Source organism: Drosophila subobscura, chromosome A (genome assembly GCF_008121235.1).
Source record: "Drosophila subobscura isolate 14011-0131.10 chromosome A, UCBerk_Dsub_1.0, whole genome shotgun sequence".
Lineage (NCBI taxonomy): Eukaryota > Metazoa > Arthropoda > Insecta > Diptera > Drosophilidae > Drosophila > Drosophila subobscura.
Genome location: NC_048530.1, coordinates 16,601,817 through 16,629,554, shown reverse-complemented (window position 1 = coordinate 16,629,554; position 27,738 = coordinate 16,601,817). Strand labels below are relative to the sequence as shown.

At 50.3% G+C, this 27,738-nt stretch overlaps 5 protein-coding genes across 6 annotated transcripts; 2 read left to right on the top strand and 3 right to left on the bottom strand.

Moving 5' to 3' along the window:
• Window positions 1–156: 156 nt before the first annotated feature.
• LOC117903718 (uncharacterized transmembrane protein DDB_G0289901) lies at window positions 157–11,426 on the top strand. The gene is made up of 7 exons (XM_034816067.1): window positions 157–713; window positions 7,649–8,002; window positions 8,087–8,220; window positions 8,278–9,145; window positions 9,205–9,516; window positions 10,355–10,543; window positions 10,607–11,426. The coding sequence occupies exons 2-7, from the start codon at window positions 7,667–7,669 to the stop codon at window positions 11,102–11,104; spliced, it is 2,337 nt and encodes a 778-aa protein (XP_034671958.1). The 5' UTR covers window positions 157–713; window positions 7,649–7,666; the 3' UTR covers window positions 11,105–11,426.
• Window positions 6,014–24,373, bottom strand: LOC117903722 (protein THEM6). 2 transcript variants are annotated; one of them, XR_004649525.1, is made up of 2 exons: window positions 24,177–24,373; window positions 6,014–6,027 (listed from the first exon to the last, which is right to left on the bottom strand). XR_004649525.1 is itself a non-coding variant. In XM_034816071.1 (2 exons), the coding sequence occupies exon 2, from the start codon at window positions 23,946–23,948 to the stop codon at window positions 23,367–23,369; it is 582 nt and encodes a 193-aa protein (XP_034671962.1). In that variant the 5' UTR covers window positions 23,949–23,978; window positions 24,177–24,315; the 3' UTR covers window positions 23,325–23,366. The 2 variants fall into 2 exon arrangements, 1 of the variants encoding a protein (XP_034671962.1); XM_034816071.1 differs by lacking the exon at window positions 6,014–6,027 and adding an exon at window positions 23,325–23,978 and having other exon boundaries at window positions 24,177–24,315.
• Window positions 15,020–16,270, top strand: LOC117903723. The gene is made up of 5 exons (XM_034816072.1): window positions 15,020–15,414; window positions 15,480–15,602; window positions 15,661–15,792; window positions 16,085–16,175; window positions 16,224–16,270. Exons 1-4 carry the CDS (start codon window positions 15,181–15,183, stop codon window positions 16,166–16,168), a joined length of 573 nt encoding a protein of 190 aa, XP_034671963.1. The 5' UTR covers window positions 15,020–15,180; the 3' UTR covers window positions 16,169–16,175; window positions 16,224–16,270.
• On the bottom strand, window positions 17,077–21,883 carry LOC117903720 (tetraspanin-9). Its single transcript, XM_034816069.1, has 6 exons — window positions 21,648–21,883; window positions 18,646–18,716; window positions 17,898–18,089; window positions 17,634–17,828; window positions 17,404–17,564; window positions 17,077–17,342 (listed from the first exon to the last, which is right to left on the bottom strand). Exons 2-6 carry the CDS (start codon window positions 18,706–18,708, stop codon window positions 17,102–17,104), a joined length of 852 nt encoding a protein of 283 aa, XP_034671960.1. The 5' UTR covers window positions 18,709–18,716; window positions 21,648–21,883; the 3' UTR covers window positions 17,077–17,101.
• A 530-nt stretch (window positions 24,374–24,903) lies between the features above and the next one.
• On the bottom strand, window positions 24,904–26,767 carry LOC117903721 (protein THEM6). Its single transcript, XM_034816070.1, has 4 exons — window positions 26,693–26,767; window positions 26,009–26,311; window positions 25,714–25,928; window positions 24,904–25,637 (listed from the first exon to the last, which is right to left on the bottom strand). Exons 2-4 carry the CDS (start codon window positions 26,166–26,168, stop codon window positions 25,200–25,202), a joined length of 813 nt encoding a protein of 270 aa, XP_034671961.1. The 5' UTR covers window positions 26,169–26,311; window positions 26,693–26,767; the 3' UTR covers window positions 24,904–25,199.
• Window positions 26,768–27,738: the final 971 nt, after the last annotated feature.

Below are 27,738 nucleotides of genomic sequence, written 5' to 3'. Positions count from 1 at the left end.
ATAGAAGATCAAAATCGAGGAACATGATTTAAGATTCGGACTATTTATGGTATATTTTGAAAATAAGAAGGTATATTTTGGTATATTTTTAAGGGTCGAATGGTATACTTGATTGATACGTCCGTGGTCACACTGGCTGCGTGGTTTGTTTCGCGGGTTACACACTTTACAAATAAAAAGTTCGTAAACAGAAGAAGTGGTGCGCCGGCGTAAAAGTGTTTATGAGTGCACAAATAGCAGTATTACGTGCACATGTACTTTCCTGACAGCTTTTTTTTGTTTTGTTTACTGTGCAACTGTTGTTTAAATTTGCGTAAAGGAAAGGCACACCGAAAGTGTTGAAAGTGTTTCAATTTTCCAGTGCACCTGCTCTGTCCCGTCGTCTCGGCTGAGTGCGCTGGCACTTCAAGCCACAAAAGTGTAAAGTGCATGCGGCAGCACTACCCTCGGCGATCTTTTTGTTTTTGTTGCTATTCGCGTCGCTGAATCTGCGATTCCCGCGCCTCCGCCGACGCGCAGCCACCAACCCAACAGATTCTCCAAAGCAAGAATTTGCGCGCTTCTTTGTGATTGTTGCCGCGCTCTAATTGCAAAAGTTTCGCGCGTGTGTGTGTTGCCATTTTGGTTTTTTGTTTTCTGTTTTGTTTTTGTTTGGCTCTCCTTAACTTTAAAACTTGTGCTGCTTTTGGACGCCCCACCGCACCGCAAATGAGGTAAATACATATAAATGCATGCATGTGTGTGTGTGTGTGCTGCAGCCATGGGGATGTGCAATGTCTGTCTGCATGTTCTGGCGTGCTTCTTTCCATGCGTACACATGTATGTGTGTGCGAGCGTGTAATGTGACGCTTTAAGTTTGCCGTTGCTTGGCATCCATCCTCCTTCCACCAAACCGCTACAGGCACGGGTGTGTAAGTGTGTGTCCGTTTGTTTATGTGTGTCTAAGCTGCTTAACGGGCGACACAATTTGTGTGAGAAGAGAAGTCGGAGATATTATTAATAAATAATGCATTAATTGTGTCGCGGCCTTCAATTGTTGTGACTCTTCTTTCTGATTTTGTTGTCTGTTGTTGATTTGCTCTAAATACTTTTAAAGTCTAGCCCAAAACGCAGAAGAAGAAAAGAAAGAGCAGCGACAAGACGAAAGAAGAATACAAAAACAACTCTGCATGCATGTACATATGTATGTATGTATGTACATGTGCGTGTGCACTGTTTGTTCCTGTCCCTGTCTCTCCTTGTAACCTGCTTCTAACTGGAAGAGCACGAGGTTTGCGTCGCTGTCTCTCTCTCGCTCTAAGGAAGAACTGCTGTAAAGCCCCGTAAAGCAGAAAGCAGTGCACACTAAAGGGACAGGCTCTCTCTCTATCTCTCTCTTTCTCTGAGCGAGCGCTGTCTCTGGGGGGAAAATGAGGAAGAAAGTTCCCTGTTGCCGTTGCCGGAAGAAAGTTGTATCCGTGCTGTCTCTCTGTATTAACGTGTCCCAGCCTATGCTGCCCCTCCCCCTCCCACCATTATGATTGAACATCTGAATGACTGATTGATCATTGCAGCGACACCCAATCTCTTATGCAATACCCGCGCTGGCAATTGGGCATTCGAGAGGAGTGGGACTGTGAGAGCACCTGGCCGGCCAAAGGCGCCTGTGGTGAGGCATGAGGCAGCCAGCGGCAGTGGCAGCGGCAGCGGCAGCCGCAGCTGAGACTTTCAAATGACTGAAGCCTGAGTTGTGGGCCAATCGGTTAATTGCATTTCCTGCCCAAAGCCAGCCTCGTCATCGCGGCCATCATCATCGTCATAATCGCGCTGTTCCCCCCATCATGATGAGGCGTTAATTGTGCTTTAATTGCCCGGACAGTTGCCTGTGGAATGGCCAAACAGTTGCCGCAGTCGCAGTTCCAGTTGCAGTTGCAGTTTTGGCTGCAAATTGCAAAATGCAAAATGGAAAATGCCAATTCGAGCTGCGCGTATCTCATATATACACAAAATTGAAATTATAATGCAGCAAAGCTGAGGCTGCCGCCTGCGGCTGCCCAAAGCACACACAGACAGACACAGACAGGCAGTGCCACTGCCACAGAGCCAGAGCCAGAGCCAGGCTCCTTTTGTAACCCAAGCGACGACGAGGACGGGCTGCTGCAGTTGTCTTTGGCCTGGGCAACCAGTTCGCCTCGCCGCCCAGTTAGCCTCAAATGGCATTTCTGCCAGGCAGACAGACAGACGGACAGGCGGCGGCGGCGGCGGCGACTCTCGGACTGGTTGAATTTTCTTGGCTGCTTGTCTGGCATTTGTAGGATAAGCCAAGCCAAGCCAAGCCAAGCAAAGCAAAGCGAAGCGAAGCCGCCTTTCCAGTCAGCCTGCCTTCCTCCCAATAGGCAAACGACTGCTGCCTGCTGCTGCTGCCTGCTGCCTGCTGCTGATGTTAATTTTTATAATCGGTATTTGTGGAGCAGGCTGGAGGGCTGGGGTCCAGAAGTACCCCCCAGATCCACATGGCAGGATCCAGTTCTCAGCTCTTACGCTCTTCCGATCGATCCACCGACTTTCATGGCAAATCGAGAGGAAAAAGAAGATGTCTTTGCAGGAGAGCGAAAATGGCCGTGGACAACTTTCGCTGCAGTTCGGCTCTCTCGAGGTGCGGATGATGATCTGCAGATGGTCGAGAGTCAGCAGCAGCAGCAGCCGCGCCCTGACAATCCAGTTTCTGCAACTGCAACTCCCACTCCCACTACACCCCGCCTGTGTGCGGCAGCTGGGCCTCCCAGCTGGCAGCTGCTGCTGCTGCTGCTGCTGAGCGTGGGCCCAACAGAGGAGGGCCTCTGTCAGTCAATTAAAACAACTGCCACAAGAAATGAAAATGAAACCGAAACCGAAACCGAAACAGCAAACGAAACATCAATTTATGCAAAACAATTCAATTTTTGCGCGCCATTTCAGCGGTCATTTACCTGTCGGCGCATTAGGGCCAACGCCAAGCGAACTGAACGTACTTGAAACGAGCAGCCAGCCAGCCAGCCAGCCAGCCAGTTAGCTTGTCTTGTGCTTCGTGTCACGCCTCGAAAGCCAAAAGCTGTTGCAATGTTTCACACGCTGCGCGAGTGGGTGGCTGGCTGGCTGGCTGGCTGGCTGGATTGGATGGGTAGAGGCAGCTGCCAGCGACTCTTTTTGCCTGCTGCAGGTGTGTGGGAATCTTGGCCAAAATAGCAAAAGTTCAATAGCAGGCACAGCAGCAGCAAAACTGTTGATTGAGGCGGCGATTGTGGCTGACGCAATATTCGTACATGAAGAGAGAGGGGCAGGGGGAGAGGCTCCTCTGGCACGCAATCACAGAAAAAAGTAAAAAAGTAAACAAACAAACGAACAAACAACAGAGCTCTGAATGATTCGAGGCGCAAAATGTAAATTGCTTGGCAGTGGCATGGCTGCTGATTACTCCCCTTCCAGCGAGCGCTATTGCCACATGCCACATGCCGCATATGAGACATTTAATGGGCAGATGTTGTCATGCAGCTGGCAGATGCCGAGATGCCGAGCTGCCGAGGCGCCATTGCATAAGGCAATGTGCCAGCGCCATCCTAATTGGCAGAAGGTGAAAGCCAGAGCCCAGAGCCCAGAGCCCAGGCCTCAGAGCCAATCCTTTGGCGCATTGTTAATGTTCTGCAATTAAAATGAGGCAGAGTAAAAGTTGTGTGCCCCCAGCTTTCTCCCAGACGAAGCAAGGAGCCCCGCAGTTGCTGTTGCTGCTGCTGCAGCTGTGCAGCCAGCACAGAGGAGCCGCTTCCTTGCACACGACAGAGGCAGCGGCAGCGGCATTTGGTATTTATGGAGTCGACTGGCTGGCAGCCTGGCAGCATCACGATTATGGTCATGGCTGTGGCTGTGGCTGTGGCGCATCCTCCTCCTGTCTGCTTGTCTGCTTGTCTGCTGTTTGGTGGCATAACCCACGTTTGACATTGCCTGCAACTTTGGCGATAAGCAACACACAACATACGAGCGAGCGAGCGAGGAGTTTCACCAGAAAAATGCCTTCCTCGCTGCGCGAGAGGAAGCGTCTTCAGTGTGGAATGGCGGGGGGCACTTAGATTATCGACAATTTGTCACGTTGTCAGTCGTGCGTTTGCCTGATTGCAGCCAGGCAGCATCAGCATCAGCATCGGCATCGGCGGAAGTAAAAGCATTTGCAGGTGCTGCACCAGCCAAAGGAGGATGCCCCAATCCGATGGATGGGTCTGCCGTCTGCTGTCTGGCCAGTGAAATTCCACAGAAATTTCTCTTTTATTTATTGTAATTTCAATGCCAAGCAAACGGCTCAACGTCTCTGCCAAAGTATGGAAATTATTTTGCTTTGAAGGGAAAATAAATTACGAACAAGAAATACGTGCAAATATTTCCAGTGGCCTGTGTTCAGCAATTAAAGCGTGCTCAATGGCCAAACCCACACACCAATAATGAGGCGAGAGACTGTCGCTCAGTGCAACAAAAGACTTGGGCAACAAACGCGACGATTGTGGCAAGTGCCCCGCGCTTTGGGGCTTGGCTTCTGCTCCAATTGCGTCGCGCTTCCTCGCATCAATATTCGACATTAAAGTAGAATCCGCAGCTCAGCCTGCGCTTGAGATTTATCGAAAAGAAAGCTGCAAGTGGTTGGGCGGCAGCCCAATTGGCAAATGCCCGTAATTCAATGACATTGTGGGCCCACTTATCCCACATCCGTCTGCAGTTTGTCAGCGGGAGATTGATGGCAATTATCGGAGCCACAGCGCCGCTGCATGGGCCCCATGCCGAGCAAGAGCCAGCAGCTACTTGAAGGTATCCTATCCCATCCCATCCATCCATCCATCCATCCATCCGTTTATCGATCAGCTCTGCCTCTGCCTCTGCCTCTACCCTTGCTGTGTGCTGCCCCTTCCTGCCGCTTCAACACTTAATAACAATGGAAGGAGGCAAGAGGCAAGAGGCAACAGACAGAGTAATAATAATAATGATAATCAGTTTCTGTGGCCGCAGCAAATTATTTGGCAGTTACAATTAAGTTTCGAGCAACAACTGCAGCAGCAGCAGCAGCCACAACCACACAACCGCCCAACCCCACAAACGAAAGTCCAAAACTCTTTGACGGCCTTTCACCTGCGCTCCACTTGAGCCCCCGTCCCCCGTCCTCCCTCCTACAATTAGTTCTAATGAGTTGTTGCTGCCTGCTTTGGCACTTCCTGTCACGCCTCTGCGGCATGTTGACACTTTCCGTACGGTTTCCGTTTGGCAATTGCTCAGCTTTCAGCTTTTCGGGCTGAAATTGAATTGAAAAAGTGCTGAGGCAGGCAGCAAACCCAAACCCAACCCCAACCCAAGAGCTGCTTTCTGACCATTGCCTGCTGATTATTACTTTTATTTCCATACACACTTTTAATGCTCAACATTTCCACAGAAGTGTCCGAAAACAACAAGAAGCAAAGAGACAACGATTCGTCTTCGTGGTCGCAGTTTTGGATACTCTACAGATGTTGTTACCCGAAAGATTCACAAAAGATTGCATGTCGCGTGCATGACGGAATTTACAGCGATGCTCTACTCTTCAGAAAACCACATGCATGTCATGTGCATGACTAAAGCCTGGCATACAGAGGGAACGTGCTGGGCATGGCATCACGCTCTCTGCACCGAGCTGAAGCTTCTCCACATCGAAATTTCCCCGTGCAAAGCAAAGCTAAAGTGTGGCATGCCGCGGCTGGAACGGAAGGGCATCGCACACATTGCTTCTTGTTTGATTTCGTGTTTTAATTTGCGTTTCATCTGCTTAGCCAGCAGCAGCAGCAGGCAGCAGCCATGTAGCAATTATTTGAGGAGTGTTTGCCTCCGTCCGCTGCTGGACATGGACATGGACATGGACACAGACATGGACTTTCTCTGTGTACGTCTGTGCATATGTTTTTTGTTGATAATTTGAGATGTTGTCTCGGTCTTCGTCTCGGTCTCCAGCATCGCCCCACTGCCACTGCCACTTCCAGTTTCTGTTTCTGTTTTCTTTTGCTGGCAACTCACGTAGCGGCATTACAATGTTTTCGTTGCTCGCATTTCGTTCTCTTTCTCTCTCTGTGTGTGTGTGTGTGTGTGTGCCACGCCCACTCGCCGCATTGCGTGACAAGAGCGTTAAGTGTTTTCCCATTTGCCCCAGTCCAGCCCAGATTCCACATTCGTTGGACTCGCATTAGCAGCGATTCTCTTTCAATTGATTATCACGCCGCCGCCGCCTCCTCCTCCAGCTCCTACTCCTCCTCTGGGTTTTTGCTGTTGCTTCAATTTCACTTCTTTTGATTGCACAAAGTTTCACCTCAGAATAACTGACTCTCCTGCCCCTGCCCCTCTGTCGCTCCTCTGCCTGTCAATGGGGAAAGCTGAAGAATCAGTCCAAAAATCGTGTCAAATATCGACACGGGTCGCAATGGATTTCTTTGTCCAGTCCACTCCATCGATCAGTTATGTTCAGCTGCCAATTGTGTCTCCGGAACTACATGATCTGCATCCCGGCAACTTCTTAGTCACAACTGATAGCGGAAGAGCCAGCCACCGAAAGGTTGTCTCCCGAAAGGAAGAGCCATCTGTGGCACGCACTGAGGAGAGGCTGACAAGAGTGAAGTGTAGCCATGGCCATGGCCATGCCCATCCTTCCTCCTTTTTGGGAGATTTATCTCAAATATTGATCAAAGATTTCTGAGTATACATTTTCGCTCCAAACTGTTGCATTTCATCATTGGAGGAGCTGCGGCAATTACAAAACATTTCGATGCGAGTAATGGCCATGGGGAATGGGGTTACGTCAGTGGGCAAAAGGTAACTGCGGGTAGCTCCCCTCCAGTCCCTTGCCCTTGCCCGCCCCTCGCCCACCTTGTAAGTGGCTTGAACTTTGGCTCTCGAATGGCCCATGGCTGGCACTGCGCGTAAGTGATTTATTATGCCTGCTAAGATAGGATCCATCTTGGTGGGGCACTTACCGGACCGTCGGCAGTGTGGTGGTGCGGGGGGTGGGGCAGGGTTGCAACTGAAATTTCAATAATAAATTTCTATCATTTTCTCGTTTCGTTTCCTTTCGTTTGTGGCGCTGCAAGTGAAGCGTAGAATTACGTGAAAAAGTGAAATTATGCGACGACAACGACGACAACGACGACGGCGACGCTGGTGAATGTGATCCCCGGAGTGGCAGTGGCAGTGGCGCGTGAAAGCAGCCGCAACACCAGCAACCAGCCACCAGCAGCACCATCAACCACCATCATCACCATCGTTGTCGATGCGTGTGACCCAATTTTCGGTTAGGGAATTTCGAATTGCAAGTTCAAGTTTTGCTCACATTGAATTCGGGGCCACTCCACTCCACTCCACTCCTCCTCTCTGCCGCTCGCTTGTCAGTCGCTGCACGTCGCCAATCGAGGTGCGCAGGCGGGCAGGGAGGTACCCTAGCCCCCACATCCACTTACTTTCTTCAGCTTTCGCATGGAATGCGCCAAAAGTTTCGCATTGGAGATGGCATTGAAAATGCCTGCCAAGTGCTTGTCGCGTTATCGATTAACGACTGATAGTTCGATAGTTTCAGCAGAGTAATCGATCGATTGTGAAGTCAAATCAAGCCTGTTTTCCCCCTCGTTCCTTCTTGCAGCAGCCCCAACTTTCCACAATGATGACAATGACTGCAACTCCGGCCTCGATGTCGACATCGGCATCGGCATCGACGGACTGCGGCAGCAGCATGCAGGGCTCCACGACCAGCTCGGCGGGCAGCGATGTGATGACGCTGACCACCACGGCCGCCTCCTCGTGGTGCGCCATGCCGACGAGCTCCCGGCTGCGGGTCCTGCGCCTGGTGCGGCCACACCAGCGTCGCCTGCTGGTCGGTGGCCCGGAGCGTGCCAGCACCTATGGCTTTGCGGTGCGCGGCGGCAGGGAGCACGGCACCGGCTTCTTTGTCTCCCACGTGGAGCATGGCGGAGAGGCGCAGCTCAAGGGATTGCGGGTAAGTGGAGGCCAATGGAGGGGAGGCTCAAGCTCAACGGGGGTTTCATGGGGTGCTCCTTCTCCTCCTTCTTCTCCCCCGCAGATTGGCGACCAGATACTGCGCATCAATGGCTTTCGGCTGGACGATGCTGTGCACAAGGAGTTCATTCAGCTGGTGGGCAGCCAGGATCGCATCACGCTCAAGGTGCGCGGCGTGGGCATGCTGCCAGTCAGAGAGTAAGTCGGGGAAGCCCAACCCAAGCGATAGCTAAACGATTTCCCCTCACTCCCCAGTCAACCCGAGGAGCGGCTGTCGTGGAGCGTGGTGAAGCTGCCCAGCGTCAGCGGCACGCCCTCGGAGAGCTCCTTCAAGACGGAGCGGCGGAGCGCGGCGAGTCGCGACATCAGCGTGGTGCTGCACGTGGCGCCGCGCACCAAGCTGGGCCTGGGCATCTGCAAGGGGCCGGAGTGGAAGCCGGGCATCTTCGTGCAGTTCACCAAGGAGCGGAGTGTGGCGCGGGAGGCGGGCCTGCGGCCGGGCGACCAGATCCTCAGCGTCAACAGCATCGACTTCTCGGACGTGCTCTTCAGCGAGGCGGTGGCCGTGATGAAGAGCTCCAGCAAGCTGGACATGGTGGTGCGCACCGCGGCCGGCTGCGACCTGTTTCCGGGCGAGTCGAGCGGCTACAACAGTTCGGCGAGCTCCGTCACCGGAGACCAGAGTCCCTGCTGGGCCGATGCCAAGTCCAAGCGGCTGACGGCGGTGCGCGAGGAGGCGCCGGTGCAGGTGGCTTCCGGCTCAGCCTCCTGGTCGCAGCCACAACCGGCCATGCCCGGCAAGCAGCTGAACAAAACCATCATTAAGCTGTCCGAGAATGGCACCTCCATCAACAACACGTTCATAGCCAGCCACAGCAGTTCCACGCACGTCATGAGGCAGCACAAAAGTCACCAGAGAACAGCAGCAGGAGGAGCAGCAGGAGGAGCAGCAGGAGGAGCAGCAGGAGGAGCAGCAGGAGCAGGATGCGCACCCATTCCACCACCACCAAAGGCAGCAACGAATGAGGCCAGTGGGAGCGGAGCAGGCGGCGCCAGCGATGTGGCTGCGGGGGGCAGCAGCCTCTCCAGTGCCATAACCGAGGAGCTCAAGAAGCGCAAAGAGGTGAGCGGGGGAGCAGCGGGGAAGAGGGAATGCCACTCTACTAATTGAAACTATTGCAGAAGCAGCGCCACAACCGCGAGCTAAATCATAATTCACACAATGGCAGCAGCAGCAGCCACCGCAACAGCCAGAGCCAGAGCCAAAGCCAGAGCCAGAGCCAGAGCTGTGCGGCTGCCCAAGTGTTACAGAGGCAGCGGGGCAATGCAGCAGCAGCAGCAGGACGAGGAGGAGGAGGAGGCACTGCAGCAGCAGCAGCAGCAGCAACAGGTGCAACAGCGAATGGCGGCGATCAGCACACGGCGCTGATGGATGAATTCAAGCGAGCGCATCAGCGAATGTTCAGGAACGGGTTCCATGAGAGTGAGCACAAGGTGAGCCAGCAGCCAGCAGGCAGCACCAGCATCATCATCATCATCATCTTCTTCGTTGTTGGCTACTTGTAAAGGTCAAGCGAGCCTCTTGGGCTGCACTTGCTTGCCATTGTTGTGGCTGATTGTTGCCCAATCGAGCTTGGCCCATGGTCTCCCCCCGAAGGGCCTCGATGCCGCATCTCATCGTGGAGCAAGCAAGCAGCTCTGCTGCCTGCGATTGAGTGCCAATTAATTATGCTTTCAAGTGCACAGTTTGGGGTGGATCCACTGATGGATGCGTGGACTCTTTCGCACTCCGAGTGGGAGTGAAATCAATCGGAAACGGAGTGAGTCACGCAAAGAGCTGATAGACAATAACCAAAACAAAAGGCAGGCAAACAAATGGCCAAAAGCAAATAGAGGCGGGCACGGAGAGAGAGTGCGCAGAGCAGCAGAAGGGGCAGGGCAGTGGCCAAGGGGGAGAGGGGTGGCCAAGTGTAGCGATTCTGATTGTGAGTGCTCCTCGAATGGGTTTTTATCTAATCGCTTGGCGCCGACGCGCTGAGCGAACTGCGCCACCAGAGCGGCGGAGTGGCAGAGCCAGAGCCAGAGCCAGGTTGGGTGTCAGTCGAGCAGTCTTGCCGCACAGATTGAACCGAAATGAGTCTGCTACGTCCGAAGAACGGGCAGGCGGAGGGCAGCAGTATGCCAACAATGCGCCCAGTGACCATCGGACGACCTCTGGTCACAATGTCCACCTATCAGGTAGCCCTTTGCTGCCACCATCCACCATCCACCCTCCACCCTCCAATTCCCTTGCTAACTCTTTCTCCCTCTCTCTCTCTCTGTGTTTTTCCAGGAACGCGGGGAGACCCTGAAGCGCACTTCGATAATGCCAGACGATAGCTGCTATCGGAACAGCACGATTCCCAGCAGCAGCAGCAGCAGCCGCACAACTTCCGCACAGAATTCCAGTCAGCTTGGTGGCACGAATGGAGCAGCAGCAGCAGCAGCGGCCAGCAATGGGACACCGGAATTGCCGCCACCGGTAAGCCCCAGCAGCAGCAGCAGCATTGATCCAGCACTGAGCCTTTTCCTTTGCCACTTGCAGCCGCCGCAGTTTGCCAATCCACAGCCCAGACCGCAAGTGCTGAAGCTAACCAATGGCAATGGAAATGAAAGTGGAAATGGAAATGGAAATGGAAGTGGCAGCGTAGCCAAAATGAAACAGTCGCAGGCCATGTCCCCGATGCGCAGTGCCAGCATCAGTGTGGGCGGCTTCCGGCCACCGGCAACACCACAGCCCGACTACGATGCTGTCCAGCTGCGTGGCAATCGAGGCACCACATCAGCAGCCACATCCCCAGCAGCGGCAGCAGCAGCAGCAGCAGCAGAAGGTTCTTTGCAGCAACGACGAACCCTGCGCCTGGGCACAGTGACCATTGGGGAGTACGGGGAGCAGCGCACCAAGCGCGAGACGCTGAGAAAGGTGAACGGCGGCGACGCGGCTGCAGGAGGATCCAATGGCATACTGAAGAACGGCAGCTCGAGTCGGAGCAGCGCCAGTTTCAGTCAGCACGGAGAGAAGACCATCAAATTTGGCAACTGATTTGGGGACTCTGCTCCCCACGGATCAGCAATACTTTTGTGTGCAATATGCTCGACGGCTGGACTGGACTGGACTGGACTGGGCTGGGCTGCGGCAGCTTCGAAGAGAGTACAAAATTGGATGTGCAGAGGCGTGTCTTTTTTTTTTACGAATTACAATAGGAACTTTTTTTTTGAGCTTTCGAAGTGGCAGAGATGGTTGGAGGACGGAGGATGAAGGATTTACTTACGATTAGTTTGTATTAATATTTAGTTTACTCTGTACATAAATGTATTCCACACACACACACACACAGAATACAGAATAGACATAAATAAACGTGTGTTCAGATGTTTATATATAGACAATGGCAGAGCACAACACAATATCCCACCACCCACTGATAAGACAATGAAAAATGCCTCAACGCTTGCGTCAGACAGCGACTACCCGCACAATCCGCAAAGCTATCGCGCGGCCTACTGTCCTACGGTGTGTACCAATTGGCTGCTTGACATATCGATTTATGGCACATAAATCGTGGCCCGCGGCAGCGCGACACTTTAATTAGACAGCCCCAAGACGGTCTTGTAAATATTTGCGTGGGAAAAGGGCCAAGGCATGTTCCTACGATCATTGCACACCAACTACATGCAAGTTCTGTTTATGTTCTGTGGGTAAATGCATGGGAAAACTTCATGCACTTTTAGTAATGGATCCAGGTGTATGGGTAATCCCTATACCAATAACGTTCCAATCGGCCACCGCTCGATTACATATATAGTTCTTCCCAGATAGCCAGCTCACCTTTATATATGTACATACAGTTGCGAAAAAAAAAATAATAGCACCACTACAACACATTTTGTTCTTGGACAAAAAAAAGGCAATTACTGTTGCGATTTTTTTAAATTTTTAGTTTTTTCATATAGTTAAGTATTCCCCATTAACAAACAAAGTGTTGCCTTTCTTCAAACTTTTGTCTTTATATTTTTTTTTTTAAATTTAAGAAAAAATACCACGAATATGGCGAAACAAATAATAGCACCGTTAGCACTATTTTAAGCGAATATCCGTAATTTCGCGGAATTGACTTTGTATAAACCACGTATTTATTAGTTTTAACTAATATTTCATTGTTTCTATCATAAAAGCTAATAATAATCATTACAATAATACGTGGAAAGCTCTGAAATGCGAAAAAGCGCGACCCCTGCAAAAAATTTATGTTTGACGTAAAAACTTACAGAGAATTTGGTCAATTGGTAGGCAGTTTCAATAAAATGATTAAAAACGCCTTCAACTATGAAGAAAAGTGTAAAACACGTGGATGAAAACGATCTATGACCCCTTTTAGGGTCAAAAGGCTGATTCGCGAGAGCAAGAAGGTTCCCTTCAAGCCTGCTATCGAGCTTAAAAAAAGAGCTTAAAATAAAAGCGACGGGCTAGAAAGTTTGGAAATATCTAGACAACATAGCTAAAAAAAGCCTGATGCCCAAAAAAAATCGCACTTTTAAACGCCAGACAAATTACTAAGCACATGATGTTTGCAAGGGAGCATGCCAATTGGACACCCCTATAATGGAGCATAAATTTTAATGTCAGATGAGTAAAAAGTGTTTTATTTACTGAAAAGGGATCTCGATCATTCTTAAGACGTTCAAGGAACACCAGTACACCAAAGAAAACCATTAAAAATAAAAGGTTGAATTTAATGGTATGGGCCTGCTTCTCTTACTATGGAGTAGGGCCAATACATTGACTATAAACCATCATGGATCAGCACGTGTCCTTGAATTTCATGGAGACAGTAATGCTACCCTTTGCAGAATACGAAATTCCACTCGTATGGGTCTTTCAAACGGAAAATAGCCCCAGCATGAAAGCAAAGGACTGGTTCGGGGCCAACACTGAACGTGTTAAAGTGGCCTGCACAGTCGCCTGACATAAAACCTATCGAAAATCTGTGGTCCGACGTACAGAAGGCAGTTGCTGATTCCAAACCAACCACTGTCGGATCACTTTGAGAACAAATTTAAGAGTCCTGGTCCAAAGCTCCCCAAAAGCTATGCCTGGACTTAGTGGATTTAATGCCAAGACGCTGCGCAGCTGATGTTGCCAAAATAGGACACTGAACTAAATCTTGAATGATAAATATTGATTTAGAATTAATAGTTCAAAAGTGTTAACAAAGAAATTCATTACTTGTTGGTCATTTTTTTTAAATTTTAAATCCATTTTTCAAAAGTGGTGCTATTATTTTTTTCGCCTAATTTTACGAGTTTCACTAAAGTTACATAAATAACTTAAAAGCCTAACAAAAAAGGTGCTTTTTTTTGTTGTTCCCAGATTTGTAAGAGTCTTCCCTTTCTAAAAATGTGCTTAACGTTTCCTTAAAGTTAAAAATGTGAGTTGGGCAACTATTTGAAAATTGCTTGTGGTGGTGGTGCTATTATTTTTTTCACAGCTGTATGTGTATGAAATCTGCACCAGCCAATTACTCGGTTGCTGTTCACCCAATCATCAGATCTTAGATATTGGGTAGCGGATTCACATCCACCTGCATCGAAGGTAAATGAATATACTATATCCAATGCTGGAACCATTTCCCCACGTAGCAGGCGCCAGCTCTTAGCCGATAAGCCAGCGCACTGTGGGCAAAAAGAACCAATCTATTGTGAGATTAAGCTTCTTTTCAGGATATTCTTTGCAGTTACAGCTCTGCGGTATTCGATTTTGCCTTGGTGCACTCGATCACCCATGTCATATATGTGTCGAAGGAGTCGGGTAGAAGCATTTCATAAGAATCTTATATTTTCTGTCAGTATAGTCAGCGTGGGGAATAAGCATTGGTACTCACCACAGCGAATAACAACACCTTTATGGTAAGCTCATGATCTTGGGCAGGATGAATTTACCATAAAGGTGGTATCCTGCCCAAGATGAATTTCCCATAAAGGTTTTGCTATCCGCTGTGGTGAGTATGCTTATGCTTAGAATTTCTGCTGCATGTGTCCACGACGAAACAGAAGAGGGTTATAGGAGAGTATCATGATGTAGCAATTATGAGACTGATATTCACGTGCGCTTCAGTATATAACTCTCTTCTGATTGATATGCAATTTGTACATATATAATTATGACACCGTAACAGCAATAGCATTTACCATAAACGACAATCAAACTCAAAATGTTTGCGCTTTTAATTGATGAATGAAAAGGTGGACGTTGGCGGCGTCGGCGGTTGGACTATGTGGCGGCATGTAATGGACTATGTCTGGAGGCAGTTGCACAAACCCGGCCCGGTCCGCCGATTGACCAACTAACTGAGTAAACGAACACCGAACGCAGTTTCCTTCCTCATTGTTGCGACAGTGCCAGCGCCAGCGCAGCTGTGGACTGTGGACTGCAACAAGTTTGCCAAGCTTTACTCTGCCAATGGCCAATACCCTCCCTCTTCGATGCTTGCCGATCAGCGGAACAGCAGCCGAATCGGTACACCCCACACGAGCGAGGGTATCCGTAGCTTCGTTTCCCTGTTGTGGCTGCCTAAGTCGTTACTCTACGGAGAGCGCTGCTTATGACTCGATGGGTCAACTGGGGTAAGTTTCCAATTGGTTTTGGGTTACGTGAGATTAGCTAAAGTAAACGTGCAGTCAAGGCCGGTTGGAATGAGGAGCAGCACACTGAAGCTCTGATTGATTTCAAGTAGAGAAACTTCTGCCTTCAGCCAGCAGTTGGGAATGCACTGGGATTCCTTTGACCATATTTCACATAGATGGAGGATTGCCACATTATGTGCTGTAGCGGCTCCCGTTGTCGTTTACACAAGCACCGAAATATTAGCCAGCAAACGGCAAACAGCAAAACTCGCTCAGAGTCCAAGCCCCGAGACCCGCGTGGACGGGTTAAACCAATAAAATCGTTGCGCAGACGCGGCGATTCAGTTGAAATTTGGACTCGGCCGTGCACAGACAGCGACTGGCCAAAAGCGGAGACAGCCCGAAAGTTAGCGACGTTTTGCACCTCACATCGCGCTCAGCTTACTTCACTTTCGGTTTCGTAAGAGTCCACACCACACACGCACAGGTTTTGCAATGACGATGGCAACGATTGTGATGATGATGAGGCTGCCGCTGCCGCTGCAACTGCTGCTGATGGTGCTGCTGCTTGGGCAGTGCACTCGCGGCACGCCCATAGCGCCCACAACCCAGGACGGAGCCACGCCCATAGATGCCAGGCTGTCGGCCGAAGAGTTTGGTGCCCTCGACGCATTTGCCGAGGCGGAGTCCACGCAGGTAGCGGCCAGTGAGCCGTCGGCCGGTTTCAAGGTGAGTATCGCAAAAGGACGAACGAATTCCTGTTGAGGTGCAACCTGCAACTGCACTGCTTGCAGATCTCGCTGCTGCCCAAGCCATCCCAGACGGCGGAATCGGTGAACCTCGAACAGGAGGCCATACAGTCCAAGGTGCTCAGCGCCTACGACAACAGCCAAAAGAAGTTGGCCGACTTCTCCCAGGTGGGTTATACTTGTCTCTAGCACTGTGGGCGATTGCATGTATTTCTTTCGACTGTAGCCCGTTCCCATTTTGGATACCATCAGTGAGCACGAGAAGTACGGCAACAATGGCGACATGTTCGACGGCATCTCACGGACCATTGTCAATGGTTACGAGGCCTTTTCCAATCTGCTCAACACACTGATACAGGTGAGTGCTGTGCTGGAATTTACAGCTTGTTTGATTGTTTGCTGGTTCGCACATTGCGTTGCACAATAATGTGCGGAGAGCGTATGCAGCACTGCTTTGGCCACTGCTTTCGTCACTGCTTTGGTCCACACTTTGGCCACTGCTTTGGCCTCGCCTTTGGCTCCTGCTTTGTCCTCTGTTTATGGCCGCTGCTTATGCAAGCAGTCGTGCGTTGCCGGCACATGTGTTGTGTGTGCTCAAGGTCAGCCCCACGCTCTCTCTTCATCTCTTGCCGCTCTCTCTCTTTGTACAGAAACCCAAAGAGCTGGCTCGCAGCGTCTCCAAGGGCATCACCGCTCAGCTAGACATCATCGGTGGCAAACTGGTGGGGCTCTGAAGAGAATGCCTTTTTCTTTGTAGCTTTCACCGATGGAGTTGCATAACTCGTCACAGCATTGACCCTTGCAGAGGGTGTTACAGAGGTTTCCCATAACGGCAGAACCGTGCAGATGAAAGTTCTGCCTGCGGCACAGCCACACAAATAACTGTAATGGGAAGTGTTGGCACTGCTTGCAATATGTACTCTAATAATCATAAATCTATATACCGAGAAGGTTCCACTTTGATACAATCTTTCTTGCAAGTTGTTTCGTTTGTAATTTAAATAAATACTTTAATTTATTTGTAACTTATCGCGCGAGGCGTAATATTTGTGTAATTGATTATGTTTAGGAATGTGTATTCGATATGCAAATATTATAAATATATAAATAAAATAATCATACGCATAATAGGGTTATTAACTAACTAAACTCTTCTGCTGCTTCCTCATCGTAATCCTGCTTCCTGCTCCACTTCTTCGTTTTGTTTTTTTGCGCTGTGGGCAGTTTTTTGTTGTTGTTTGTTTGCTTTTTGTTGCTGTTTGAATACTACAAGTGTCCATTAAAATAACATAAATATATGCAGTAGGATATGTATGTAGCTATGTATATTGCTTTAGTTACTCGAGGGAGGCCTGGTCCTGGTCCTGGTCCTCATGCCTTACACTACTAGAAAGCACATCACAATATGGACACACCCCTAACTACACACAGGCTTCGATCCGTGTGAGTGTTTCTGTTCTGTCAAGGATCTCCTAATTAGCTTTTGCATCGCTTTGCTCCTACAAATGATAACATAAAATTAATTTTTGGCACAATTCGCAGAATGATTTAAAAACTAAAAAAAAGATTCAACAAAAAAAAAAAAAAAACGCGGAAAAACTAGAGAAATGCCTGGAGAGGGACGTGCGGCTGGTGCTCAGGCTGTTGTCCCTCTGCTACAGGCGGGTTCAGTCCTCCCAACTGCTGGTGCGGGTCTGGGGGTCGATCGAGGGCGAATAGGACTTGTATGTGTCGGAGGCCCGCTTGTGCTTGACGGTGCAGAAGAGCAGCATCGAGGTGATCAGTCCGAAGAGCTGGACGAAGGCGATGCCCAGCCCGATGGCACCCACCACATTCAGCTGGCCGGTGAACCAGCTCTGAAGCGAGTGGGCGCACCCCTTGTCCCACCACAGCGACGGGTTCTCAGATCTGTGAATCAATTTGGGAGGAGAGTAATCAATCGGCGAGCACAGTGCCATGTTCCACTCACCTGCCGCAGTCGACGCGCAGGAGGCCGTCGCCGGATCCTTCGGTCAGCAGCTGCCGTTGGTCGTACAGAGTGCGGCAGCAGGACTCCGGCACCCAGCGCTTGCCCGTCCACGACTGCACGTCGTACCAGTCCTCGTAGGAGGAAACTCCGCAGCACTCAAACTGCCATTATGGGGGTGGGAGCCAGTTAATGTTGGGGCAATGGCTTGGAGGAAGGAAGTCCCAACTCACCGACTGCTGCACACTGTCCCAGATGGCGGCCACCGAGGGTGCCACGAGGGAGCCGCGGTCGCTGCTGTTGTAGTGGCGCTCGATCCCGAAGCGCAGCTCGTTGGCCAGCGTCCGTCCAAGTCCGCCGCGGAAGAGGAACGCAATGGAGCCGACCAGGAACTCGCTCATGAACAGCATCACGATCAGCATAAAGTACTTTTGTGGGCAGAAAACGAGAGAATGTGACAGCCAAAAGCTTCAACTTCGTCTCCTTCTGCCACTTACCAGCACCAGCAGACAGCGCGACTGTACCCAGGCGCCGCAGCAGCCAAGGAAGCTCACCACGAAGCCCACACCGCCAATGGACATGAAGATCGTATCCGCACTGAGTGCGGCATGTTGCGGCAGCAGCGTGGCATATCCCTCGTAGCTGAGGCGCAGCCACAGGCCGGCGCCCAGGAAAGCGCAGCTGCAGAGCTGTCAGAGAGAGAAGCCAGAGAGAGAGAGAGAGAGAGAGAGTACGAGTGTCAGGCAAATGGAGTGATGGAGGGGCTCGAACAATCAGGACAAAGCTTCCCAATCCCAATCTGACATCGATTGACAGTTCAAAGAGCAAGCTCCGCCAAAGCCATACAAGACAATGACAAAACAGACAGGGAGACATACATACATAAATGTATGTAAATGCATGTACAGATATGTATTTATGCATGCACGTACATACACAGTGGAGACGGCACTGCTTGCTTCCGCTGCAGACGCGCGACGTCGGCAAAGTTGTGCCTTTGATTTCTGTTGCCATCTGTCAGTCCCACTGCCTGTTGCTCTGTCTGTCTGCAACTGTTGCTGCATATCCGCTGCATGTCTACTTCGAAACAATCCCAATCTGTGTGCTGGCAGCATCACGTATCGGATTCGGAATCATCGGTTAAGGACAGACAAAGGTAATGCCTTGCTGTGCCTGCGACAGCTTCTGTCTGACTTCTGCATCCTTCCACATGCAGCCTGTTGGGACTGGGGATGTGCCACTTACCCAGAGAATGATGTTCAGCCAGCAAAAGGTGCGGCGTATGCACGTGTAGCCGGCGTTACCCATCGCGGGAGCTGCAAATAAATGACAGAGATGCAGCGGGCTTTAGTTATGAGGCAGCTGGGAGTCCCCCTGTCCGCACACACACTCACAGACACACAAACACCTACACACACACACACACTCACACAGTGGGGGGGCATAAATCATGGGCAACGCGATTGCGATTGCCGCGCTGCATTCATTAGAAATGTTCTTTTCCATCTATTAAATAAGCGATTTGTTTTTTGTTTTTTCTTTTTTTTATTCGTCGACCCCATTGAGTGAGCGTGAGCGAGTGTGGTGTGTGTGTGTGTGTGTGGTGTGTGTGTGTGTATAAATAAAACTGAAATTTCATAAATTTAAACAAAAAGAATTTATTGTTGCTATTTTTTTGATGGCTTCCATTGGCATTTCCTTTTGTCTATGGCCATTTAATGGGAGTATCACGGAATGGCTGGCGAGCTCTGCCAGCGCAGCTGTTGCACATCCCCCTGCCCCCTGCCCCCAGCCCCCTCCCCTAACCCACTCGGATTCGTTTATGCAAATAATATATGAGATGACCCAATGAAAACAAACAAATGGAACAGCAACCAGATCTGCAGGCCATTATCCAGAAATAACAAACGAAAGCAATCGATGGATGTGCAGGCAGAGGGAAGCACCGAGGGAAGGGGCCACCAGAGAAGTCGCAATAAGTCATTCATTGGAATAGTCGGATAATGATAGAGAAAAATCTATAAAAACTAATTTGATTCATATACAAAACCAGAATGAATGTGTAAGCTATTCGAAAGCTAAACAAATGTTTACAGACGTTCATGCGCATATTTATCTGCTAAGATCTGGAGGATTGTGGCAGTGAAGAGAACCAAACACTACCAACTCTCATGGGAAATAGAAAACAAAATTCAATTGGATTTATGCAAATTATTACATGTTGTGTGGCAATCAAGTTTCGGATCTGGGAAACTTCATGTTCAATTCTCGCGCCACCAGAGAGCGGAGCTCAGATGGTTGCATGTGAGTCAGCAGTTAGTCGGAGACAGGAGAGAGAGCAGCAAAGAGATGAAGTGAAGAGTGATTACATTGTAGATATGCGCATAAATGCAGAAATTACAATATTTTGAAAGGAAGCAACTGCACTGCTTGCTGGCTGTGGGGGGATCACTGCTTTCCACTGCTTAACGAGTGCCGCAGACTGCTTGCCATCTTTGACTTCTGACTGATTGCACTGGATAAATAGAATCTAAGCGCGGTCCATCCCCACCACACCCTCGTTAATGGATCTGAACTTGAAATCTTAGGGCGGCTGCTGCACGCGACAGACGCATGCGTGCAGTTTGCTTTCCAGAGTCCTCCTACGATCCCAAACTGCTGTGGAATGCCAGCTGGAGGGAAAAGAGCTGCTGTGTAATTGGAATAACTATCATCATCATCATCAGCAGCAGTAGCAGCACATAATAATGAAATAGTAGTGCAAATAAGCGGGAATGGGCAGAGAGGGACATGCTGGGGCATGGATAATGGGACTTGGGCCAGGGTTGTGCAGTCCCAGTCCCAGTCCCAGTCGCAGTCCGTCGTTTCCAAGTGCGAACAATTGCAAAGGCACAGCAACGAGAGTAACTGTCGCTCGCTTATTTTCCAATTTAACTCAATAACGCGGACTGGCTTAATGGCATTTGACGCTGAAAATTTGCGATTTACCCCAGACCCGTCCGCCCCACACACACAGCTGCACATTTATCATAATTCGAGAGTGGACAAGCCGAAGCCGGGGCTGGACTACGAGTACCACATACTACAACTAGTGTGTGGTTTTGAGGCTGGACTTCTCCGAGCCTCTGTCTCTGTCTCTGTCTCTGCGGATGTTGCCCGAGTGATTTATGCCATGGAAATTGTTGGTTAACAAATCTGGAAATTATTCTCTGTTTCTACAAACATAAATATTTCATAATCGGAGGCAGAGATCATGATAAAAGCAGCATACGAAGAAGGGGAAGAAGTGGATGGCAAAGCAGTAAGAAATAGGCAGTGAAAAAGCAGTTTCCATTGTCACTATTCTTCCCGCAAGAGCGATGAGGAAAAGAGAGCGAACGGCAAGCAGTGGAATCCGCACAGATCCGCCAAGTCGACGACATTTGCGGCAAAAACAACAATAACAACAACAACAACAACAACAACAGCAGCAGCAAGCAATGAAAAGATTTTCACCGTCTGCCGATGTCTCTCTTGACCATTGACTAGCCAATCTACCCCTCTCGAGAGCTCTTACTGCTGTTGGTCTTTCAAAGTGTCGTCCACGAAAAGTTTTCTCTTTTGCGATACTCTTCGTACAAATGGGCATTACAATTTAACAGCAAGCAGTGCAAGATTTATTCTATTAGATGTCGATGGCAACTGATCACTGGGGAAACATACTCGTATCTCATGGCACCTCATCTCCTGAAACCAAACTGAATGAGCGCCAAATTTGTGATGCAAAGATAAGAATTCTGATGCCTGTCCTAGCTCTTCACTTTTAAGCTAAAGTTAACTAAAACCAGCTTCATCTAAGACCTGTCATAACACAGGCAGCTCGTTAGTCACGTCTAAGGGGTAAAACTTTCGTTTTTAAAGACAATCCAGACAAAACTAGACCAACTCTTGGTTGACTTTGACCATCTTTGACGAGGAATAATACGACTTTTAGAGTATTTAAACCTGCGACGCCCAAGCCTAGCCTTTCTTTTTTCTTTGCTGTTTTTCTTGCCGTTTTGTCTCCGAGGAGGGGGGGACTGGAAAAGCAGGGCCAGGCGCTTGCCCGTCGATCGGCCAGGCCAATCTATGTGTTTACTTTGCTTGCAGTTTCAATCTGGTTTCTTGTTTTCTTTCTGTTTTGTGGCTGGCTGTCAATAAACTGCAATGGTTTGCTGGATACATTTGTGGGAGGACTTGCACTTGGATCCTCCCACAGGCACACGTACATTTGTGTTACTCCAACTCTGGGGGAATCGGTTTCGGTTTCGATTTCGATTTGGGTATCGGTTGCAATCGGTCTGTATCGATGTCGCGCACTAATTAACACGAAAATGTAACTGCAAAAAAAATTGTGTTGCAATTTTGTAGAATTTGTTGATCTCCTTTTTGGGTGATTCTTTGCCGACACGCGTTGTTGTCCAATTTATTTTTACAACAATTTCAATTTTTGAGAGTTTTCTATTTTGCGCTTTTGTTGCTGCTGCTGCTGCTGCTGCTGCGACTGTTCTGCACGGCACTGCTGGTCGGCTCGGCTCGGCTCGGTCCGCGGGTTCTATGATGCGCTCGCGGCGGCTGCTGAAATAAACTTGACGACAAAATAAATCGACGGTTTTCCTCGCAGTCGCCGTCGCCGTCACCGTCGCAGTTAAAAATAGCAAACCGAGCATCAAGCACGAAGCGACAGCGCAGACACGAAGCTTTTTGTTGTTGTTGTATGCAAGCGGTGCATGGCATATTAATACGAGGTGGAACCAGTTGTATTTTCATTGCCCCTACAGTGGGAATGCCTTACCTGGCACAAAGACACACCTTGGCCATGCAGCTTATGGTGTGGGGGAGAGCAAAGTAGCTGCAGTCTCTCCTCTCGCCGAAACAAAGCCGAAGAGAAAGAAATAGTAAGAGATGGAGAGGGGAGGAGTGGAAGAGTGGCGGAGAGAGCGCGCACGCCGTCTGCATACATACTTTGTGAATGAGATTTATGTTTAGATTTCAGTGTCACGTTTTGATCCACATTTCTAAATAAACGAATCAAATCAACGCATCAGCAGAGAAGCCAGCGTCAGCGCTTAACAAAGAATCCAACGAAAGAGCGGGGAAGAGATAGCGGGGGAGGCAGAGGCAAAGGCAGCGGCAGCCGCAGAGGTGCCGTGCCGTATGGAAATGACAGAAAGGGAAATGGAAAGTGGAACTAGTGACGCAAGCGGTTACGCTATTGAACCGTTAGCTGTGATGATCACGCATGTCTGTGATTGGAAACGACGTAAAGAGGAGATGCTCTGCTCAGTCACAAGTATTACAAAAGAAAACAGTAATCACTGCTTATGGAGGCCATCGAAAAATATCAAAACATATCGCCCGAGCGGGTTAACGGACTCAAAACATAAACAAGACGGAAAATGTGGCTGGGCTTTGGCAACGCAGCTTGCTGAAATCTAGACACAATTTGGTTGTGCCGTAAGGGAATTTCAATCTGAGCAGATCCTTTCCCAATAAAGTTATCAAGATGCCAACTCGTATTTCAGTAGTACCCCTAACGATACCCTTGCACGCCAGTGAATATAATTATTTATGATTGCCTTATGTGAAATCGAAGTTTGAATAATGCTGGCGCAACTCTCGAACCAAAGCGAAACCAAATCTCTGACGCAACAGAGTTGAGCGGAGCCGCAACGGCACTGGCGAAAAAACCCCCCACGAGCCGTCTGCAACTCAAAGCCAGTGGCAGGCGAGCTTAGCATAAAGGAAAGTTGGAAGACCACGTTTACCTTTCCATACATCAAATCTCTGCAACATTTCTTTATTAAAACTATGTTAAAAAAAAAAGGGTGACAGCCGCAACAGAAAGCGGTAGACACTTAATAAGCGGAGCTGGAGATGCGCAGAGGCGCAGAGGCGCAGAGGTCATTATGTAAATGGGGCCATCCCGGGTCTCCGGTCTCTGGCTCTCACTTGTCTTTGCGCAGCTTCTGGCTGGAGAGCTCGATGGCATCCAGCCAGAGCTTGAGATCGGCGGGCATCGCTGGTCGCTGGGCCGCCTCCGGGTAGGTTTTGAGCAGCTCCTCGACGTTGCAGTTGGTGATGCACTGCTTGGAGAGGGCGACGGCACGCACAAAGCCGTCGGACAGCGTCACGAACTGCTGCTCCAGATAGATGGCCTTGTCGTCCCACCAGACCAGCTTCGTCTGGATCTTGTAGGGATGGAAGATGGGTATGGTGCGGCGGTACCGCACGCTGCTGGCACCCTGCACGGCGCCGCCACGCCTCTGCCGTATGCGCTCGTACAGACCCGTGAGGGCGTAGAAGTGGAAGCGGGCAAAATCGAGTTCGCGCAGGTAGCGCGCATTGTTCATGTGCCGTATGAAGATGTCCACATCCTGGGAGGTGCACAGCCCGTAGATGGAGGTGCTCTCCGTCACCTTGCGCTTGCGCTGGAACAGCCGGCCGGCGAAGACGGTGAACACGCAGCGGATGAAGTAGTTCACATCCCAGATCACGTACAGGATCAGCAGAAGCACCAGCCACGACATGGTTCAAGCGATCTTCGTATTTGTACTTTTCTGTGGGATGGGATAGATGGGAAAACCTGTTAGGTCGCTCCGGCGAAAGTTTTGCAACAGACTTTAGCCCGCGTCCCGTTCCGTTCCGTTCAGCGTCTGGCCTACAGCCAAAGTCCGTTGCGCGGGGCGGATGTCAATCGTATGCACTGAACCCGCTGGTAAGCAGTGCGACAATTCCAGCTCTGGAAATCTACTTACGTTTGCAATAATCGATCCCTCTCGCACACACACACACACACACACACACAGAGTGACGCTCAGCTGGCGTGGATACGCGAAAGAAGAAGCGAAGAGACAACAACCGTTGACTGGGCAAGGCCAGAGAAGACTGAACGGCGGCGTCACCGTCACCGCAGCGAAGAAAGCTGGCAAGCAGTCCAAAGTTGGAGAGTGGAGAGAAGCAGCGGCAGCGGAGCAACAAGTGCAGAGGCCCACAAAGAGAGCGGAGAGCCGCTGCCCAACTCTCAGAGAGCAGCAAGCAGTGCTTCTTGGCCGTTGTGCTTGCATTCTTGCTATTGTTTATGTTAATTGCCGCTGCAAGCCACTATATGAAAGGTAAACAAATGTAAGTATTTTCATGTTTTAGCCAATGCCGACAGCCGAGTGCCGAATGCCGATCGATTGCTTTCCGATTACGATTCCGATGACTAAGTGGGAGTGCAATAAACACGCGATCAATTAGCACATTCGCGGGCTGATGTGGAAATGCTGGGAATTACAAAGTTGACTGGGGCCGAACTCTAAACGTTAAACTGTAAATTACCCAAAAGGTACAAGTCTCAAGTCAAGGGGCGGGCATATGAAATCAAGCAGTCATCGAAGAACTCTTCTGCAGACACCACAAAACCGTTGCACGAGGGCATACTTTTAGGCGATTCAACTGGGTAGAGAGAGAGAGAGAGAGAGAGAGAACCCGTTAAGCGGAGAGTTTTTGCTTTTGTTTTACTAAACACAATCCATTGTACATCATAAACTTACACACTCTTGGGACTACCAATGGGGCGGTGTTGGGCTTGGGTTGGGCTTGGGCATTCAGACATGAATGATGGTCATCATACATTAGATAAAGCTAGGGTTTAGGGGCGGACACTTACGCCTAGGGTCGCTGGGACCACTTAAACATGTATACATAGTACGTGTAGCACAGTTTTTGTTTGTTCTTCAGAAACAGCCCGCGAAATGTGTCGGGAGAGGCTCCAGTTTGCCGGCTCCCAGCTCCCGTCAGCAGCCGCTGCGCAGATTCTTGCTGGACATGTCATTGTACTCGATCCACTTGGACAGCTCCGGTGGCAGCGATGGCTTCAGCTTGGCACAGTGCCCCAGGGCTGTCACTGGCGCTGTCGCTGTCGCTGGCACTGGCACTGCTGCTGCTGCTGCTGCATGTCCATTCTCCGCCAGGGAAGATTGGTCCATCGCTGGATTACTGATGCCGCCGGTTACGCTCATGGGCTGCAGGCTAGCCTCCGAGCCGGGCACCACATGCCGCTCCAATGGCCGGAACTGGTCGGAGGCCGTCCGCGGCAGCAGCTCGGCCATCACCGCCTCCATGGACACGTCGATGACGCGCTGCCGACAAATGGCTATGCAGTGCACAAACTTATCCGAGGGCCGCACAAAGCGATGCTCCATGAACAGCGACTGCTCGTCCCAGTACACGATCTGCGGGAGAGAAACCCAGAGGTGAGCCACAGGTGGAAGCCAGAGCCGGCGAGGGAGAGGGAGAGGGAATACTCACCCTGGAGACAATGTTGAAGCGATGAAAGGGCCGTATGAAGCGGCGATAGCGTATGGTGGCAGCGCCCTGGAACACGGATCCGCCCATGCCCGTGATGGTGCGGTACAGATGGCTCCGCTCGTAGAAGTCGACGCGGGCAAAGTCCAGCTCGCGGAAGTAGCGGGCATTGTTCATGTGATACAGCAGCGTGTCCACATCGTTGGTGAGGCAGAGACCTGGTGAGGGTCCGAGACTAAGCATTAGTGCGCGGCCAAGCAGCAAGCGGCAAGCGGCCGAGACAGGGACTCGCACTCACCGTTCACCGTTGTGGCGTCCAGTATGTGGCAGCGGCGCTTCACGAATCGCGCCAGCACCACGCAAATGCACATGCGCAGGAAGTAGTGCAGCTCGAGGAGTCCGTAGAGGAACACGATTACCAGGAGGCAGCCCAGCGCCAGGTAGCACAGCTGCTCCATGGTCGCCAAGATGCTGAATGTGACTGTTGCGTTGGCCTGTGGCTGTTGCTCTGACGCAGGCGTTGGGCTCTGGGCTTTGGGCGGTGGGCGGTGGGCTGGGTACGTGTGGGCCAGGGGCCTTGGTGCTGGAACAGTTCCGGAAACTGAAATGCAGAGAGAACAAATGCCAATCAAAATCGGAATCTAATTAGAGGAGGCGGAAGTGGGAGGAAACCAATCAAGTGCTGCCTGTGGCCTAGGGTTGGGCGAGCAGTCGGGCAGTCGCTCTCTTTGGTGCGGGGGCTGGCTGCTGGTGTTGGTCCTGACTAAGCGATAGCCACACGAAAATTAGGTCATCCCGGAACTCGGAGCGGCACAACATCATCAGGTGATTGAAGGGGAGCGCTGGTTGATTGATTGGAACACACACGGAAACAAGCAGCAGCCAGGCGCAGGGCAAGCAGCGCAAGCAGGACAAGCAGGGCAAGCAGGACAAACCCCCGGATTTGTTGTTGATTCGCCTCCTGCTGTACCCTCACCCTCACCCTCTGTGGCCGCCTGAGGACAGCTGCTGGAATAACGATATTTTCCTTTTCCTTTTTCCTTTCTTTTTTGGCTCTTTGGCCACAACAGGAAAAACCGCCACCCGCCAGCCGAAACTCACCAAGAAGTTAAAAAGCAACAAACACACACAACACAAAAACAAAACTGAACCGAACCGAACCAAAACAAAAAAAACGCACAATATATTATTTAAAACGCCAGCAGGAGGAGAGACAACAATTTTTATTGAGTCAAACGACGCGCCTTCTACAGCGACAACAAGCGCACTGAAACTTACAAACGTTTTTTTTTTTTGTGAGTGTTTTTTTTGTTGTTTTTTTGGCCAAAATGCTGCGGGTGCTTCTGCCTGCTGCTGCTGGTGCATCGCTGCTCAGTCTCGGTCTCAGTCAGAGTCTCCGCCTTCGTCGCCGTCTCAGTCTCAGTCTCAGTCGCGAGGGGCGCCTCTACGACGCCTGCGCGCTGAGCGAAGTTCGACCCGTCCATCCGTTCGCTTTTTCGTTTTTCTTCGCTCGCTTGCTCTCAGCTGACGTCCTCCTCAGAGCAGCAGCTTTCAGCAGAAAGCTCTTGCTCGGTGCGGTAAGGGTTGAAACCTGTTGAGCGAAAGCTTTGGCTTGCATCTCCGCCCGCTTCCGCCTCGGGCAAAAGTTCCTTGGTTGCGCTTTGGAGCCGTTGGGGGTCGCTTGTGGAGCATCTTCGGAACTGACCCTCGAGGTGTTCCTGGCAAATAAACTTAGCTAGATAAACAGGGGGGTGCGGATTGCATGGGGTGTACCCGTTAGCACTCTTTCAAAATTCAGCAAATCAAAGAGAAAACATGAAGTGAAGAATCTGTAAGAGCCTTTCCCCAACGTGCATTTTGCAGACAGACACAGACTGGGTAAAAATAGTTCAAATAGAATTTCCATTAATTTATAAGTAGTTCCAGAAGTGAAGGGCTGGCCTGTGGTCCGCTGGCAAATAGGAATGCAATATTGCCCTTTTGTCGACTGAGAACACAAATAAGCTATCCGCAAACACTAGTCAGAGC

What these genes read in the sequence shown, in the direction of transcription:
- LOC117903723 (XM_034816072.1), top strand. Translation starts at nt 15,181, where the DNA reads ATGACGATGGCAACGATTGTGATGATGATGAGGCTGCCGCTGCCGCTG. An exon ending in AGCCGTCGGCCGGTTTCAAG is followed by an intron (nt 15,415 to 15,479) that starts GTGAGTATCGCA and finishes CACTGCTTGCAG; the next exon opens with ATCTCGCTGCTGCCCAAGCC. An exon ending in TGCTCAACACACTGATACAG is followed by an intron (nt 15,793 to 16,084) that starts GTGAGTGCTGTG and finishes CTCTTTGTACAG; the next exon opens with AAACCCAAAGAGCTGGCTCG.
- LOC117903721 (XM_034816070.1), bottom strand. Translation starts at nt 26,168, where the DNA reads ATGGAGCAGCTGTGCTACCTGGCGCTGGGCTGCCTCCTGGTAATCGTG. An exon ending in GGACGCCACAACGGTGAACG is followed by an intron (nt 25,929 to 26,008) that starts GTGAGTGCGAGT and finishes GACCCTCACCAG; the next exon opens with GTCTCTGCCTCACCAACGAT. An exon ending in GCTTCAACATTGTCTCCAGG is followed by an intron (nt 25,638 to 25,713) that starts GTGAGTATTCCC and finishes TCTCTCCCGCAG; the next exon opens with ATCGTGTACTGGGACGAGCA.
- LOC117903720 (XM_034816069.1), bottom strand. Translation starts at nt 18,708, where the DNA reads ATGGGTAACGCCGGCTACACGTGCATACGCCGCACCTTTTGCTGGCTG. An exon ending in GGCTGAACATCATTCTCTGG is followed by an intron (nt 18,090 to 18,645) that starts GTAAGTGGCACA and finishes TCTCTCTGACAG; the next exon opens with CTCTGCAGCTGCGCTTTCCT. An exon ending in CTGCGCGTCGACTGCGGCAG is followed by an intron (nt 17,343 to 17,403) that starts GTGAGTGGAACA and finishes ATTGATTCACAG; the next exon opens with ATCTGAGAACCCGTCGCTGT.
- LOC117903718 (XM_034816067.1), top strand. Translation starts at nt 7,667, where the DNA reads ATGATGACAATGACTGCAACTCCGGCCTCGATGTCGACATCGGCATCG. An exon ending in CGCAGCTCAAGGGATTGCGG is followed by an intron (nt 8,003 to 8,086) that starts GTAAGTGGAGGC and finishes TCTCCCCCGCAG; the next exon opens with ATTGGCGACCAGATACTGCG. An exon ending in CACCGGAATTGCCGCCACCG is followed by an intron (nt 10,544 to 10,606) that starts GTAAGCCCCAGC and finishes TGCCACTTGCAG; the next exon opens with CCGCCGCAGTTTGCCAATCC.
- LOC117903722 (XM_034816071.1), bottom strand. Translation starts at nt 23,948, where the DNA reads ATGTCGTGGCTGGTGCTTCTGCTGATCCTGTACGTGATCTGGGATGTG.